Source organism: Aspergillus terreus, genomic scaffold (assembly GCF_000149615.1).
Source record: "Aspergillus terreus NIH2624 scaffold_3 genomic scaffold, whole genome shotgun sequence".
NCBI lineage: Eukaryota > Fungi > Ascomycota > Eurotiomycetes > Eurotiales > Aspergillaceae > Aspergillus > Aspergillus terreus.
This window is the reverse complement of record NT_165926.1, coordinates 866,955-884,290: the sequence shown is the minus strand read 5'-3', so window position 1 is coordinate 884,290 and position 17,336 is coordinate 866,955. Positions and strand designations below refer to the sequence as shown.

At 53.5% G+C, this 17,336-nt stretch overlaps 7 protein-coding genes across 7 annotated transcripts in view; 2 read left to right on the top strand and 5 right to left on the bottom strand.

Moving 5' to 3' along the window:
* The window catches only part of ATEG_02199 (RNA polymerase II mediator complex subunit MED27 domain-containing protein), a gene marked incomplete at both ends in the record, with an annotated part of 1,152 nt that extends 212 nt beyond the window's left edge, over positions 1–940 (bottom strand). Inside the window, 2 exons of the mRNA XM_001211377.1 lie at positions 24–565; positions 632–940. Of these exons, the coding sequence (XP_001211377.1) occupies positions 24–565; positions 632–940 (851 nt within the window). The remainder of the gene's footprint in view (positions 1–23; positions 566–631) is intronic.
* Positions 941–1,477: 537 nt separating this feature from the next.
* ATEG_02198 (cytochrome P450) lies at positions 1,478–3,126 on the bottom strand (the record flags this gene model as incomplete). The annotated part of the gene is made up of 3 exons (XM_001211376.1): positions 1,478–1,647; positions 1,699–2,614; positions 2,680–3,126. 3 exons carry the CDS (start codon positions 3,124–3,126, stop codon positions 1,478–1,480), a joined length of 1,533 nt encoding a protein of 510 aa, XP_001211376.1.
* Positions 3,127–3,604: 478 nt separating this feature from the next.
* On the bottom strand, positions 3,605–5,397 carry ATEG_02197 (putative serine peptidase, family S28; the record flags this gene model as incomplete). Its single annotated transcript, XM_001211375.1, has 3 exons — positions 3,605–4,868; positions 4,919–5,130; positions 5,179–5,397. The coding sequence occupies 3 exons, from the start codon at positions 5,395–5,397 to the stop codon at positions 3,605–3,607; spliced, it is 1,695 nt and encodes a 564-aa protein (XP_001211375.1).
* Positions 5,398–7,026: 1,629 nt separating this feature from the next.
* On the bottom strand, positions 7,027–10,473 carry ATEG_02196 (uncharacterized protein; the record flags this gene model as incomplete). Its single annotated transcript, XM_001211374.1, has 2 exons — positions 7,027–9,372; positions 9,511–10,473. The coding sequence occupies 2 exons, from the start codon at positions 10,471–10,473 to the stop codon at positions 7,027–7,029; spliced, it is 3,309 nt and encodes a 1,102-aa protein (XP_001211374.1).
* A 506-nt stretch (positions 10,474–10,979) lies between these two features.
* Positions 10,980–11,741, top strand: ATEG_02195 (GTP cyclohydrolase I; the record flags this gene model as incomplete). Its single annotated transcript, XM_001211373.1, has 2 exons — positions 10,980–11,327; positions 11,439–11,741. The coding sequence occupies 2 exons, from the start codon at positions 10,980–10,982 to the stop codon at positions 11,739–11,741; spliced, it is 651 nt and encodes a 216-aa protein (XP_001211373.1).
* A 639-nt stretch (positions 11,742–12,380) lies between these two features.
* On the bottom strand, positions 12,381–13,472 carry ATEG_02194 (uncharacterized protein; the record flags this gene model as incomplete). Its single annotated transcript, XM_001211372.1, has 1 exon — positions 12,381–13,472. The coding sequence occupies one exon, from the start codon at positions 13,470–13,472 to the stop codon at positions 12,381–12,383; it is 1,092 nt and encodes a 363-aa protein (XP_001211372.1).
* A 1,693-nt stretch (positions 13,473–15,165) lies between these two features.
* On the top strand, positions 15,166–17,259 carry rglA (putative rhamnogalacturonase B; the record flags this gene model as incomplete). Its single annotated transcript, XM_001211371.1, has 10 exons — positions 15,166–15,421; positions 15,468–15,569; positions 15,615–15,736; positions 15,785–15,854; positions 15,901–15,976; positions 16,038–16,077; positions 16,127–16,620; positions 16,675–16,921; positions 16,974–17,114; positions 17,164–17,259. 10 exons carry the CDS (start codon positions 15,166–15,168, stop codon positions 17,257–17,259), a joined length of 1,644 nt encoding a protein of 547 aa, XP_001211371.1.
* Between the last annotated feature and the right edge of the window lie 77 nt (positions 17,260–17,336).

Here is a 17,336-nt window from a genome sequence, read left to right as displayed (position 1 = left end):
CGACACCCTCCACTCCGGCACACCCCCCTCCACCGTCGCCGTTCGCGCCGTCCGCATACACCCTAAACCGCATCCCAGCCTTCCCCAGCACAACCGTCATCTCATCCTCCGCCTTGCTCGGAAGCACCCTCACCAAGCCGCCATTCTGCGCCACAAATCCCTCGACCACACCGCGCCAACCCCCCTCCGCCGCCTGGATGCGCGCGCGCTCCGCCTCCTCCTCCGCCCGCCGCTCCCGCTCCATCTTCGCCGTCTCCAGCGCCGCCAGCTCCGCCCGCAGCGCCTCGTAGTCGCGGTCCCACACGCCCGTCGGCTGCAGCAGCTGCCCGCCGTTCGCGTCGATCTGCGCCCCGACCCGCTCCCACATCGCGCGCATGTCCGCGCTCCGCCACAGCCCCTGGAACGCGCGCACCTCCGCCACCGCCCCGCTCATCGCCGCCGCCAGCTGCTGGTACAGCACCGCCGGCGACTTGGGAGGCGCGCGGCCGCCCGCGGCGCTGGGGTTGACGATGGGCACGAGCGGGTCCAGCGCGCGGTCTGGGAGGAGGGTGCGGAGTTGGTGGATCTGTTTTCGTTAGAATTGTGGCCTTCGTTGCAAACAGGGGAGTACCCTGGTTGGATGGGGACTCACCATAGACTCTAGCTTTTGGAGCTTGGCCAGCGACGAGACGAGCTGCATCTCCGCGTCGGAGATCTCGCGCGGAACTTCCACTGGCAACTCGGGGTCGGGCTTGGGCTGCGGCGAGGGGTCTGCTTTGTCGGTTGTCGTGTTGGGTGCGTTGGAGGCGCCGGCTTGTGGTGGGTTTGTGTTGGTGGTGGCGGTGTCCATGTTGGCGGTGGTGTTCGCGGCTGGGACCGCGGAGGGAGAATTGGTGTTCGAGGGGAACTCCATTTTCGGCACCACGACTGCTACTTGCGGATACTTGGTTGTATCGACCATGGCTGGAGTAGGTGGTGGTTTATATAAGAGCGGGTTTGGTGGCCGCAGCGCTCTTGAGGTTAGGCGCGTGCGTATAACCCGGATGCAGAGTGATGATATGGGCGTTCAATGGGATTGTACACTCAGGGGATGCGGAGGGGTGGGGCTGCTAATAGAGTGGAATAGTGTGATGTGAAAGAGGTTGAAGGGTTTGTTCACTGGTGTTGTTCTACTTGCGACAATGGATGTTGAGATGCGTGCAAAGAGATGCGGTTGGTGATGCATGAAGGGATTAGTCATCGTTATCAGTGCTTCAGCCACTGTGGCTGGTATTGGGGTATAAGGCAGTGGCTGAAGTCGCTACAATGATATAATGACAAGTCACTGTAGGTAATAGTATAATCCAATCTTATTGGTAAGATGGGGATGTGTGGAATGAAGCAAAAATGATACGGTATTAAAATTTACTTGATGCTGCTGTTGAAAGATCATAAACATCGCAATATATATCGAGCAATTCATAAGACATCTAAATCTACTGAGGTATCTCATGTCACATTACGCAGTTCCCGCCCGATACAGCCGGACATTGACACCCGTCTCGTGCGACATGGTCAGGTTCGACTGGATCACCGGCCGCAGCAATGTGGGGTCGGCATTCTCAAGGGTATCAAAGTGCTGGAGCAGCTTCACCAGCGTGTAGCTGGCCTCTGTGAGGGCATATTGTTCTAAAACCAGATAAGTTAATTAAATTCCCTCAAAAGTATGGAAGAACTTACGGCCAAGGCAAATGCGTGGCCCTCCGTTGAATGGAAGGTAATCCCACCCGCGGCGTCCGTTCTCCTCCCAGCGTTCCGGACGGAACTCGTTCGGGTCCGGTCCGTAGAAGTCGGGCCGTCGGTGCATAGCGTAGACGCTGTAGGTGACGGTAGTCCCCTTGGGCACGAACACAGGAGACCTTCCATCGGGGCCACCACCCACGGGGAGAGAGGTGTCCTTGGTTGCGGTGCGGAAGTTCAGGGGGACCGGTGGCATAAGACGGAGGACCTCGTTCAGCACGTAGCGCAAGTACGGGATGTCCTTCAGCTTGGTATGGGTGATTTCGCTCTTTGGGTTCTGGCTGTCTCCGAATTCATTGATGATTGTCTCACGCAGACGGTTCCACACCTTGGGACTGCGCGCGAGGAAGAAGAACGTCGAGCTGAGGAGACTAGCAGTAGTGTCACGACCGGCAAGGAGGATGTTGAGCATATTGTCTCGGAGCACCTTCGGGTCGTCGTTATCCGCAGCCAGGGCCTCGGCGAAGATGTATCGGCCCGCCTCCTTACGCTCGGGGTGGTTCTTGCTTTCAATTGCGAGCCGCACGTAGTGATCGACCACTTCGTGGACGCGGGCGGTGGCGTCCTTGAACTCCTTCGGGTTGACCATCCAGTAGAATTTCATCGCCCTCGAACGAGAGGCCAGATAGTCTTGAGCGGTGTTGAATGCCTCGGCGAATCCCTGGGCTCCACCGACGGCAGATTTCTCCAGTACGCCGCTGCCCATGGAGTTGACGGATTCTCCGAAGAGGAAGTGCGTGGCGGAGTCGATGGTCAAAAGGAAGAAGAGGTGCTGAATATCAAAGGTCGACCGGTCTTTCGGGACGAGCTCAATCAAACGGGAGACATGGCCGTTCATTAGATCCAAGTCCGCGACCTGGGGTGGAATTCGAGTCAGTATGAATGGCCATGCTCTTGAGGCGGCTTATAGACAATTCCTACCTGATCGCGAGTGAACTGGGGCCGCAACAGCCCTCGCGCATGAGACCATCCTGCGCCATCCAGGGTGAAGATTCCATCTCCCAATAACGGGTAGAACTCCCGATGCCGAGTACCCAAGCTAAAGTCGTTGAATTGCGTGGCCAAGATAGCCTTGAGATTCTCTGGGTCGATGGTGGAGATCATGCGCTGGCCCAGCATAGCCTGGGAGAAGGTGGTCCCGTTGATGCTATACTGGTCGGCGATATACTCAACCCAACGCTTCTCCCTGACGGCTTTGGCCAGTCGAATGAATGGGGTGATGCCGAAGAGCCCGGCTGCACCTTCACGGGGAGGCAGACATTGACGCGCTTTGGCAAACTTGCGCTGTTGGTAGAGCCGCTGGATGTACTGGAGCACAAAGTACGTGAGGTACAGTGCTCCAAATACCAACCCGATGGGAGCCAACATGGAAGGCGAGCAATGTCGACAGCAATTGAGTCTCAAAGTCAGCGGCGTAGAAGAGATCCAGATCCGGGGTACCCCGCGCGATGGATATAGATGTATCGGTGAACGTCTGGGGAGATGATGGCCCGTCCTCCATGAGGGCCGTTTATATATGAGTTGTGCGACAGATCGATCGACGCTAGGGTCCGCACCTCGGTAGGACAATGCATGTGAGGTCAAAGATCGTCGAAGACGGCCCTGATGATGTCCCGCGACTTTTCACGGCTGTTATTGGCAGAGCGCCCGCCGGTAAATCGCAAGCATGTCCCAAACGGGCTAGCGTAGCCCCGGTAGTCGGAGAAGAGATCCACCGGGGAGGATGAGGTCAGCAGGGTCTCGCAAGCCTATCGACACTGGGAAAGCTCCGCTCCATTCTACTTCCAATAGTTTCTTTCTAGTTATCTCAACTGACTGCTATTTACATCATCACTGTCAATCTGACTCACTCCGCCCCTGTCCTCGTGTTGGATTCCTGGCCTCCCTTGAAGCATGCTAACCAATTACGCAAGGCGCTCTCAAAGAGCGAGAGGGCTCCCTGGCTCCTCGGCGGCTGGAAGTCGAAACAATGCTCCGAGTTCGTGAGCATCTGACCAAAGATATGGTCCGCCTTGGCCTCTCCACACTCCGGGATGTCCTTAGACCAGGTTGAATGTTCGGCATTCAGCGCATCTTGCGACATGACAGACAACGTCGTCCATGGATCAAACTCCCCCACGGTAAAGAACGTATTCGACGGGCGGACGCCCCAACCTCCAAACTCCGCATTGGTCGCATCCGCCCGAGGCTGCGAGGGCAGCACGCCCTTCTTCACAGCCTCTGGGAACTGCTTGTTGCAGACCAACTGCTGATATTCAAGCGTCTGGTACTTTGAGAGCAGCGCACGGGGACCAAAGTTGTTACTTTGAAAAAATCCCCACTCGGTGCAGTACTGCCAGCCCCAGGCGATCATATCAGGGTCAGTCGTTGATTCTTCAAAATCGCAGGATAGTGGAATCGTCTCATTCTGTTGCTTGCAGTTGGTGTTGAAATTGTAATTCACGATGGATAGCAACGGAGCCCACGATGCCCAGCGCTCTGCGGCGGCTTTGCCACTATCTCGGCGGAAGAGGGAGCGCGTGAGATGCGCAGTCCTGTTCGTCTTGCCGAACCCCATGTAGTTGCAGAAATCCTGCAAACTACTGTTCGCGGGTCCAGTAAGTCCGTAACCTTGGAACGAATCATACAAGTGCGACAGTGCCGCCGTGAAGCCTTCATTCGTGTTATTCTCAGCGCCAGGGCCAAAGAATAGCCTCTTCACCGCGGCAGCCGTGTCTTCCTTGCCCAGTTGGTCGTCGATATATTGATATGCGGCCTGAATGCTCTGGATGCAGTCCCCAAGTCCGTTGGCCTCCATACCTCGGTAGACATTGTTGAAGTAGATGCTCATATCAACTTGTGCCTCTACCGGAGCAGAAGAGGCGTACGCGGCGTAGATCGTCTCGGGGTATTCACTGCGAGCCAGGGCCGCGCGAATCCCGGCGTATGAGCCACCAACCATAATCCATGGCGTGCTTTGGGGCCTCAGGTCCACGTCAGGATGGTTGGGTCGGGAAAAGTTCTTTGCAAAATACGGAATGTCCTCCAACGCTTGCCTTGTGGTCAAATATTCCATATGCTCTGGTGGTGTACTCAGGCTGACCGGGAAAGGACGGGACTCGCCGTAGTACCTGCGTCATGTCAGAACATACTCCTCACTCTGTCGTGATGAGAGACGCACCGGTGTTCCCATAATATCCCCATCCCTTTGAAATCCTTGAGTATGTGCCAGAAGAAAGATTGATTCGACGTGAGATGCGACTTATATACCTCAGCATTCGACTCTCCGCCGTCAAACACGAAGATCGGGCTTCCAGGGACATAGAATTGCTCGGTCACCCAGAATCGGTTCTGGTAAGTGCCAACTGAGGGGTCATTATGATCAATTGGGATCTGCGAGAGGGTTAGATACGATCACGCGGTGGGAACGGCTGTCCGTACGCTAACAAGCTCAGGGCTAAGGCCCGTCTTGTCGTTTGATGGATGGGAGAGCAAATTTTGAAAGCTCTCCGTATCGCTGAGAATCAATTGAGGGTCTACACCACATTCAGCTGCCCATCGCAGGTCTCGCAAATAGCGAGAGCCCTGCATACTCACCCCTGCTGCTGAGCAGGTGAGGATGGCAAGCGTGGCAGCTGTCAATGGTATATTCTGACGCATTTTGCGTGTGTGACCGAAGAGACGAAATAACGAGTCAGGTCGTTTCCGTTGGCATGCTTTCTATTTATGAACAGCAGACGCACAACTGCCAGGCGCCAGAGGTATGGATGTTCGCGGATAGCAGTACGCACGAGACCGATGCAGCCATCATTTCAATATTATTACGGGGTTGTTATGGAACCACCTTGCGGGCTGACGTGTCAGCACGCCGCGTTTAAGATGCATCGAGTCCGGTAGAAAGGTGCAGACGTGTCGAGTCAATGCGGAAGCGTAACCAGTACGACCACGTATCGGTATCGCCACGGCGAGCGTCGAAACCGTGCAGGCCTTATCTCGGACTGACGATGCACACCTGATCTTCATGACTGCAGGGGATGCATGGGTTCGATGCAGTGCCGATCTCTGTGGATGGAATGTTGACGAAGTACCGCATTAGGAAATCGAGATTGCATCCCAGCCCCTTTCGAGAATTCATATCCGAAAACACCAATGGTATGGATCAGTCGTCTTTCTCATTGGAAGAAACGACGTGGATTTTTTCTAGAACGTGCTGAGGTGGTACTAACTTGGATTGTCTAATACCGGGTTGCAGAGCATATCAGTATGATCGACGCCACAACCAAAGGTTCCGTTCTCATGGGATTTGGTTTGCTCACGAGTCAGCCCCTGACGATCCAGGAATTTTTTATTCGACGAAGGGGAGCATTTCACAGCGAGCACCCATTCGCCTTGATGTTTGGGAATGTCTTGGATATGCATGTCGCATGTCGTCAGGAAATATGAGAATCACGCCACGAGTTCTCGTAGTACGTAGTTGAGAGTATATCATTTCAAACCGTTCCTTGCAGGCGGAGAGCAAGCAAGGACATTACGCAGGGAATTGTGCAAACTAGCATCCCTCCGTGGTGCGTGGCTGATGCAGAGCAAGGGATGTGCGCACAGGGAGCTTCTCAGTCGTCAAAGCTCCCACGAGGATGGCGACTATCTGAGCAGCTTGATCGAGAATACCGATGGCTGCCGAATATTTGGGCTGTACCTGACAGTGTACCCACCGACATCTTGACTGCCAAACACAACACAAGATTAATCTGCAAATACACAGGCCCTGTCTCTTAGAGGCAGCGTGTCGTGCGCTAAGTACGCTCCATTGCCTGAGAAATGGCTGATCGATAATAGTCTAATATTCTGGAGTGCTTCTCCTTCCACTAGTTTCAGCTCATGTTCATCCGGTCATCCTCCCTTGGCAACCAGGGGTCCGATTGATCGGTTTATGGCCACACCTCCGGAACCGGAGGAGAACCAGAGGGGAGTTTTGTTAGCTTCCAGACCTCCATTTTCTGGGTGGTGGGGAGCAGATCCGTAAGCTTCTTTCACACTCAGCCGCCTCCTTGTCGAAAACAAAATTCCTCCAAGCCTTTCCAACCTCCACATTATTTAGAAGGGAATTGGCGGAGCCACTGGGCTCCCGGACTTAATTTGGGGGGGGGGGGGGGGGGGGGGGGTAAGGATTGTTTACTTTGCAGTAAAGACCTGGAAGTCTGCAGCCTCGTTCGGCCCTTCAGGCCCGGAGATAGAAACAGGAATAACGAATTTGATTCAGGTATCATCTCCTCTCTCGTCTCTAGTTCCCTAAGCTCCATCAAAAACGAGAAGGCTTTGTATATCCACTCTGCCGAATCCGTGTTTCCGCAACAGTCCTCGGCCATGGTGATCAGGGAATTCGGCGACCACGATGATTCTGATACGATCGGTACAGACTCCAACTTTTTCCAGCAGTCGTAGGATAGCCAAAAGTGTGTTCCCTGTGGCAAGTACGTCGTCTACGATCACCACCGACGCCCCTCTAGGGATCGTCTCGCTGCTAATTTCAATGCGTGTCCTCTTGGACAATTTAGATGCAGTCGCCGATGCAGATATGTGCGAGGCAGACCTGGAGACGGACACGGTTGGCGGTGGTAGCTTTCCTTCTTCCCGGATCAAGGCCAATGGTACGTCAACTCGGGAGGCAAGTACTGGAGCAAAGACAAAGCCGCCAGCCTCGCAGCACGCTATCATATCAACATTATTCCAGTCACCACGGAAATGAGATTGCAGCAAAGATGCGCATAGGGCCAACCCATTCGGTTGCTGCGCAATGTTGAGGATGTGATGGAATTCGATGCCTGGGCAGGGAAAGTCAGACACTCGACCAACCATCTCGGCGAGCCGCTGAAGTTCGTCGCCAAAGAATGGAAGCAGATAATTCTCGGCAAATCTTTTTGCTTTCTCGTCGCCGGTTTGGTCATTCTCGAAAACGAGGCTTGGAGAGTGATCCAAGACTGTCGAATGGGAATCGTTATTATCACCGCCGCCCTGCCGGCGGACCTTGCGGATTTCGTCGCTGGTCCTGATGTATACTTCAAGCACTCTACTGGCAGGCACTAAATGCGACAAGGTTGCCACCGGGGCCTCGTCCCTCATCCCTGTGATCAAAAGCACATCAACGCCTACAGCATTGTGCACGACGTCAAGAAAGTGCTCCTCTGGAAGACGCGGCCGTTGACGGACCTGGTCCTGGAAGAACTCTGTCAACTTTGACCGATGTTGTTCTTTGTAAACACGATCCGAAAGCAGTCGCTCTAAATCGGCACCAGTAGCTACTGCATATCCTCGCTTGGTCGCTTCGCTAATGCTGACTGCGCGTGCCACGAGGTGTCTCTGAGTCGCATTGGTGAAAGCGGAAACCCACACGTTTGCGCAGTAGTCTTTCCCGGCTCCGCATTTGCCGGTGACTAGAATGATGAGCTTCTGCGCGGCCGAGGCTTTTGGTAGTGGGCAGGTATAGGCCAGTACATTGGCCGGGTCTGCGGCCTGCTTGAGGCAGGCTAGACGCCGCAGGTTTGGCCCAAACGCCTTAGCCGCCAATATCATGTCTCGCGGGTCGGGTCCCAGGTCCGCGCTGTAAACCCCACAACTCAGGGGCAACAGGTCTGCAGCGACCCGGTATACCCACTGCACGACATCTCGAGCTGTCTCTGTCCTATCGTCACTTCGGGACCACACCCCTGTCACGATACAGGCATATTGCCAACCCCGACAACCGAAAGCAGTGGCGTCAATTGCCACGCTATCAACTGCTCCGCCACCATGAAGCAAATGCAGGTAACAGAGAGCGGACGGACGAGTCCGTATCGCCCGCACTAAGATCTCGGTAACGTTCGGCTCTCTGATGTCTTTCAAAAACAAACACCGCTTGAACGACGAGGTCTTGCTGCCGCCATGTCCGCCATGCATCCGGGACACGTACATGTCGGCGTCGAAGACTTCCACCCCGTCCATCGTCTTCAAACTCTGATCCGACCCGCCAACCGCGGCCATGGGGAGAGACAAGCTTGAAAGGGGCTTCAAGCCGTCTCCCGGTGTGAAACATTCGAACAGTGTCACGCCGAGATGTGTACCGCCATCTTCCCAGTAGAGATAAGCATCTGCGGAGCAATTTGCTGGCAACTTGCACGCCAGACTTTCGTCAAAGCTGGCGAGCTGGAGTTGCGCGTCCTGATCGTCCCTGAGCGGAACAACCCAGTCGCGAACCAAGTAGGTCGGAGCGGCAAAAGCTCTGAACGTTACGCTGATTATAATGCCAATGTTCGTTCCAGCTCCTCTCGCCGCCCATAGAAGGTCCATCTGATTTTCTGGGCGGACAGCACCAATCGGGCAGTGTTCGTTTGGTACATCGCCGATGCAGAGAACCTGGCTCGTTTTAACACTGACAGCGACGACGCCAACAATGGCATCGCACGTGAGGCCGTACAGCCTGGCCAAGTGCCCAATGCCACCTTGCAGCCACAGTCCCGCCCCAGTACTTGGGCGAGCTCCCAAAGGCACTGTCACGCCAGCTTCTATACTTTTACGGACAATATCTCCCGCTTTGCAGCCAGCTTCGGCGACGACTAGCGACGTGCGAACCAGGGCGAGTCCTGCTTCCTCGTTCTTGCTCTGGCAGATATGTACCTTATCAAAAGCCGTCATATCAACTGCGACAATACTGGGCCCTAAACAATGACCACTGTGACTACCGCCAATGACAGTGAGGCCAGTTTTGTGCTTGAGAGCCCATTGGACGCAACTCTGGACCTGTCGAATCTCTGTCGGCCTAACGACGGATGCGGGATGACAAAGGCGAGCTTCCCAGTTCTTGACTTGTACTGTCTCTACGGCAGGGACCTCGGCCGTCAGCTCCGGTAGTGCAGTCGAATGTCTTGTGAAGGCAACCATTCGGTCCGGCGCACTGAAGAAGAGATGACTTGGCTGAGCTTCGGAGCGTCGACCCAAGTCTCGACACGTTTCGCGCCAGTCGATCTTAGTGGCTTCGTCCTGCTCTGTGTCCTGCAAGCCAAACCCTGCAACAAACGAAGCGAACTTATCCAGGGCATCGTCGTTGTTGGGCACGCCGATCTCCGCGGTGGGAAAAGAAGCAGTTCGATGGCATACCAATCTACCGAAGGCTAAGCCATCGCGATGGAAAACTGCCACCATCGCCTCCTCGGCTTGTTCGACTAGCATTTCCAGTGCTCGTTCGATGAACTTCGCTTTGGGGTTCAGACCGTACATGCTGTGGCAGAATAGAATCACGTCGTACTTCTCGTCGATCTCGTGCGGACCATCTGCCGCATTCCCCTCCATGTGGCCCTTCAGGGAAAATGGCACTCGGTGAAGTTTGGGACAGCGGTCCAGGCAAGGGAAAGGCGGCTCCCCTTCCGGGTTGGAGCAAAGCCACTCATCCATCGCGGTAGCAAAGACAATGTTGGGCTCAAATGCAGTATATCTTTTGATCTTCCGTCTCAGGGAGCCGGGAAGGTGCCCAAGAACACTCTTGGGCCCAGGGCCAATTTCCAACACTGAAACATGAGCCTGCGAACTGAAGAGAGGCATCAGCAGCTTGGAGAGTTGAGGAATGATAAAGTCTTGATAGATAACCCATCCTGAGCCTTGTACGAAAAGCTCGAACCCAGCGCAATACTGTTCGTCTGACAGTGGTGTTCCGATGGCCGTTGCCTTCTGTCTCAGAGTCCGTTTGAGGGTTTCGATATTGGCCATTTCTGTTGCGATATAGCGACATTCAGTGACGGAGTTGATGAGCTCCTAGAAGTAGTGTACTTCTGGTTTATTTACCTGGGATTTAATCCAGCGTCAGCTGAACAGATCAACTCGAACCGGGGTATACGTGGCACTCGAGGTCATGCTAAGCAGAGACATCCAGTGTTGTTGCATGTGAGTTGGCACTAGCACATTTCTTTTTCTTTGACGTTTCTTTTTTTGGAATATATAGTGCAACACTTACTCTGGGCAAGGCTGCACGTTTTCTCTTCTTGACTATAACGCGAGAAGTCCTTCGGGTAATCGGCATACGTCCGCTACATGTTGGACTGCGGTTGTCTGATACCCAGGTATCCATTTTATATTGCAGCACGAGCCAGGGTCCCAAGTGTGTGTTTCCTCTTATTTCCTTATCGGACCGAGTCGATCTAGGTCTGTCGCCGGCGCCATGTCTGACATCTCCGTCGAGAGGACCAAAGGATCTCATGAAACGGAGACTCTACGGTATGCCAAAGAAACATCAGTCACTAAGAGAGCTTCTGATATCCTTGTTTAGTGGCCGAGATTCCACCCGTTCTTTGCCACACGACTCTGACTCTTACCGGCTATGCCGCGAACCACAAAAACATTCGGAGCGGCCATCGGAAGAAGAGGATGAAAAAGTTGAGAAGATCGCAAAAGCTGTACGCACCATTCTTGAATGCGTGGGGGAAGATCCGGGGAGAGAAGGCCTACGTGCGACTCCAGAGAGATATGCCAAAGCTATGCTATACTTTACCAAAGGATATTCTGAGAATATTTTCGACCGGGCCAACGGAGCCATTTTCCATGAAGACTACAAGGGTCTCATTGTTGTGAGAGATATTGATATCTACTCTCTTTGTGAGCATCATCTGGTTCCTTTTACTGGAAAGGTACAGATTTCAAGTTCAAGCTTGAGAAAGGACACTAACATCACAAGGCAGATGCATATTGGGTACATCCCTGATGGCCGCATCCTGGGTCTCTCGAAAATGGCACATCTGGCTGAGGTGTTCTCTCGGAGGCTCCAGGTTCAAGAACGCCTTACCGAACAGGTTGCCATAGCTGTCTTCAACGTGCTTAAACCCCAGGGTGTTGGGGTAGTCATGGAGTCCTCCCACTTATGCATGATCATGCGTGGTGTTCAGAAGGTCAGAAGCACTACGACGACCAGTTACATGGTTGGAAGCATGCAGTCGAACCCGAAGGCTAGGGAAGAGTTCTTGACGCTCCTTCATCTAAGGTAACAAACCGACCCTGTTTGGATCTAGTCTGTTACGGATCACGGGGCTTCCGACAAGACTGAAGCTTTGACATCTAATCTCCCAACTGGGCCATAGCGGCTGAATTGCTTCAATGCTGTTGGATATCACACTAGCCGCTCATGATTGCTAAATCTGAATCTCAGTTCAAAATGCTCAGACCATTCTTGACATTGATGAAGATCCTCAGCCGATGGATCTTCGACGTCCTCGCAGTGTACTTCGAGCTATGAACGGGGTTGGGGGCAATAAGATACATAACTACGTAGATCCTCTTTATTCCAGATTTTGGAGGCAGCCCTAGATCATGGTTTAGAAGAACGGACTATAATCTACATAGCACATAAGGCAATATACCGTTCCTGGCTAGTAGAATGTCGTTGTTCATCGTGATATCGCAGCGCTATTCCCGTTCGGGTAATCAAATTTTAATGACATCGCCTTTGGCTGTTTGATCAGGATCATACTCCGTAGATTAATAGAACGCAAGATTCGCCCTCTCCTCATAATAAACCATACTTCGCATGTGAAGGCAAGCAATTAAATACTGTCTCTGTATCATCTTGATTCCAATCTGTAGCTCCGGGCGCCTCCAGGACTGAATGTAGTTCGAGATCCCCGGAGTCAAGGCCCCCTCCACATACTGAGGAGGTCACTCGGTATACCTTTATTATCGGGGTTTTTGAGAGCATGTAGTTTTAGGAAGCCAGAACCATCGTGAATGACGGCAACCTTCTTGTGAGGTGAATCTCTAAGATGCCTCACCAGCGTCTCGAGGAGCCCAATAAGGAGCCTAATCTGGTCTGTATTTGCCTCCTCCCAACGACGCAACTTCCCTCTCCGTTTAACATTAGTCACACTAGGCAGGGGAAATATTCCCTGGCCCTTGTAATTCCCTGTGCACAGGATCCCCGTGTCTGAGAACCACATTTGGGACAGAGTCGTCCCGCTGTCGAGTTGTTTACCAGCGGGCCCCGTCTTTATCTCCACAATCCGTGATGGAGACAATGGCTTCCCTTTATTCAACACCGTAAATTCGGTTGGCGTACGCGTTGGCGGACGAGCCCGAGTATTCGATAACAAACCAGACGGTGGTTGTGTGCACGCGTCTGCTTCGAACCGCATGATAATCCTCATCGGGCCCAGCGTATATCGGACAACCCCATGGTATGCGATACTTCCGCGGGTGAAATCAGGCTTCACTGTTGCAGCCTTTTCAAATTCATGTCCAAACCCCTGGAACCCGTTGACGAAGCTGACTTTATTCGGGGTCCACGTGGAAAGGAGGACTGTCGATTCCACCGTTTCGATGTCAATCCGAAACGGCGCCTTCTTTCTGCCCGCAAAACCCAGGAGAAGACGAAGATTTCGTCTGTCGGTCACGAGGTCCACATCGCGCATATTAAGCCGAGGACAACTTATAAGAAGAGCTCTGAAAAGTGGCTCAAGCGGGCATTTGGGAAAGACATGCCCACTAGGGTCCAAGAGATATCTTCCGGAGTCCGGTTTGATCTTAAGAGGTGCTGTAGGCGGTCTTAACACTGGAGGCGCCCCAGGAACGATTATCGTCTTATCCTTTTTGGGTAGTAGATTGTACGACGTGAGAGCCGTGAAATCCTTCTTAAGAGTGGACGTGCTCGGGTCGGCTTGGATCGATTCGAGCGTGAACTCCTCTAGAACGGGCCCCAAGCCCTTCAGAAGCGGAGGAGTTGGCATCTGAATTAAGCCTTGGATGTCTTGGCGAGGTTAGCTATAAAGTTGTGTCGCTTTGGTCCCGGAGAAGTAGTACCGTAGCGTTCTCTGGTGGATAGCTGACAGGAGACTGGAGTAGATAGTTAAGTTGCTAGTGTATAACCGGCGCGGGGTATAGTTTTATGATGGGCTTACGGCAAAGGATGATCGAAGATGGATGATTAGGCCGATAGGTCTTGCATATATAATAATAGCACAAGGCTGTAATTCATCCAATGGAAGCCGTAAAGCCAAGGATGTAGGGAGAAATCCGTGGCATAATATGATTCGATAGGAGGATGTTTGTTATGCTTCTTAATAGTGATAAGTGAGAAATCTGAGGCTTTTGCCAGGAGACTTACCGTGATGGTTACGGCGGTTGAGCTTCCTTCTGTTGTACATAACTGTATTCCGGGTTTTCAAATGCCGTAGGGCAGCAATACAGTCGCTCTGACGACGCCGGGGAAGTGACGCCCTTGAGCTTTCTCAAGTACTTTTGATATCAGCGCCTGGAGATACACTGTCGCATAAGCCCCGGACGTCAAGATCGGTTACCGTTTTCCTATACTAAAATGCAGTATATGGATGAGGGCCTGGATTGCTAGATTGGGTACCAAGCCTATCTAGTTAGTATGTTAATCCGAAACTAATTTGATCAGGCAACCTGTATATGTTCGTGTCGTGGGCCTAACTGGCAGAGGACCATCCATGGCGAGCAAGAGTTGTGCAAGGCCTCGTAGCCTGCGAATCCTACATCAAAAGTGCCCTAAAACCCCGCATTCTCGGCATTGTCAACCCTGACGATAAGCTACGGCTTTTTCTTCCCGTCTTACTCGAGAAATGCCAGTGGCGGTAAATCAATGTTCTGATGAGTCTTGAATAGAATGGATGGTCCATGGAGGTTGTGCGTGAAGTGTTAGAACCGAATGCCCCGAGAGCAACTACGGAGCTGAGAGCCCCTGATCCAAACTGGAGAAACTCCGGCAGACGACCAAGATTGTCCGTCCACCCTTGGCCTCTGAAGAGCCTGTGCCGTTGGATTCCCTGCAACTTATATTGCTCTGGGGCGTGTGATCGACAGAAGGCTCGGATCTCGCGACAAAGGCACCCGACTCGAGTTCATTCGCGACACTGCATCGTGTTCATCCTACCGCCTGTGAACCCGTTTATGATGGAATCGACCAAGATATCCGCCTCAGGGTTGGCGGGTCTGGCAGCGCGGATGAAACAACCAAATGGACCTGGTGGATTGCAGGAGCACTGGGCTCAAACAGTGGACTCTTGGCTCGGCACTCCCACCCCGAAAGAAACGGTCTAACTAGGCAGTCTTCTCCGCACCACCTGGCGCGAAGACAGATTGGGAACGGCTGCAACAGCAGTCACAGCCGAGTCGTGACTAGCGCTGGTCTCCGCCTGTCCGTTGTTCCGGAGCGTTTGCCATGTGCCCATAATTTATATTTGGTTGCTTCGTCGAGCCCTGAGATTGGTGGAACGGGGCTCGTCCAGGAGGTCAAGATTGAACGGGGGTTGTGGATGATGAGATTAGAGTCGTTGCCGAGAGGCTTGTTTCACATCAAGCTGAAGAATCCATCTGCCCTAGCGTATTGTGATACCTATAAAGGATCGCCATGGCGGATTCTAACGTCCCAGATGATACTTCACAGCACTGCGCAACAACATGTTGTCCAAGGCACTGTTTTTCTCGTCACTTCCGCTGTGGGCAAAGGTTGCATCGGCGGCCTTTGGCATCACAACCACCGACTCGTCCTACACTATTGATGCTGGATCGCCGAACCCCCTGAAGTTTACGGTGAGTCGCAGCAGCTGCGACATCACCTCCATCAACTACTATGGTTCGGAGCTGCAGTATCAGAGCAAGGGAAGTCACATCGGGTCGGGTCTGGGGTCTGCTTCCGTGTCTGCTGTACAGAATGGTGAGTCCTTCCTACACTTTTTGTGTACTCTCACTGATGAGTGTAGGCGACTATATCAAGGTGACCTGCGACACCGACACATTGACGCACTATTTCGTCGTCCATAGCGGTGACCCCATTATCCATATGGCGACGTACATTACTGCAGGTAGGTTTGATGGATTATCATTGCAAACTGCCTCTGACTTCTTAGAACCCTCCATCGGCGAACTGCGGTTTATCGCTCGTCTTAACTCCAATCTCCTCCCCAACGAGGAGCCCTTCGGAGACGTCTCCACCACAGCAGGTGGCTCGGCAATCGAAGGCTCGGACGTGGTATGTGCCCTGTAGCAAGTAGGATGCAGCGAAAACTAACAGCATCAGTTCCTCGTCAACGGCCAGACTCGCAGCAAGTTCTATTCCAGCCAACGGTTCATCGACGACCAGAGACACTGTAAGAAACCACCCATGGCTCAACACTTTAGATCTAACAGAGCCAGGCATCTCGGGCAGTGCTCACCGCGTGTGCATGATCCTGAACCAGTACGAGTCTTCCTCCGGCGGACCATTCCACCGGTCAGTATCTCCATTCCATATCCGCGTCAGCGGGACTAACCCTCCACAGCGACATCAACAGCAACAACGGCGGCGATTACAACTCTCTCTACTGGTACATGGTACGGGATGCAGCACAACCCCCCACTCACCCAGCTCTAACGGACCCAGAACTCCGGCCACGTTCAGACCGAATCCTACCGCATGGGTCTCCACGGCCCGTACTCGATGTACTTCAGCCGCAGCGGAACCCCAGGCACCAACATCGACACCTCCTTCTTCGCCAACCTCGACATCAAAGGCTACGTCCCCGCCAGCGGCCGCGGCACCGTAACCGGAAAGGCATCGGGCGCAGACTCCAACTTCAAATGGGTGGTGCACTGGTACACACACACCCCTTCCCATACTCCACCACCGCTGCAGCATCTAACAAGCAACACCAGGTACAACGACGCCGCCCAATACTGGACCTACACCGCTTCCGACGGCAGCTTCACCTCGCCCGCCATGAAGCCCGGCACCTACACGATGGCCTACTACCAGGGCGAGTACCGCGTCGCCGAGACCAGCGTGACCGTCAGCGCGGGTTCATCCACGACAAAGAACATCTCCGGCTCCGTCAAGACGGGGACGACGATCTTCAAGATTGGCGACTGGGATGGACAGTAAGCCGCCTTTCAATTCATATCCAACTGCACGTAATTGACTGACCGGCCCAGACCGACCGGCTTCCTCAACGCCGACAAGCAGCTCCGTATGCACCCGTCCGACTCGCGCATGTCCAGCTGGGGCCCCGTCACCTACACCGTCGGCAGCTCGTCCGTCGGGTCCTTCCCCATGGCGTTGTTCAAGTCCGTGAATAGTCCTGTTACCATCAAGTTCACCGCAACGTCTGCGCAGACGGGCGCGGCGACGCTGCGCATCGGTACCACGCTTTCGTTCGCCGGTGGACGGCCGCAGGCTACGGTGAGTGCTCTTATGCTGGTTGGTTGACGACGGAGCTGACAATGACATCCAGATCAACAGCTATACCGGGCCCACGCCTTCGGCACCTACGAACCTCAACTCCCGTGGCGTTACTCGCGGTGCGTACCGCGGTCTGGGTGAGGTGTACGATGTGTCTATTCCCGCGGGCACGATTGTCGCTGGGACCAACACGGTAAGTCTTGCAACGCGATGAAAGGGGGAGACGAAGCTAATAGGGTTAGATTACTATCAATGTCATCTCTGGCAGCTCGGGGGACGACTTCTTGAGTCCCAACTTTGTAAGTGCCTATCCATTCTTGACGTTGATGCGATGCTGACCCGTTAGGTCTTTGACTGCATTGAGCTCTTCCAGTGAGGTGGAAATAGTTCTAGGTAAAGTAGTTTATACAGGTAT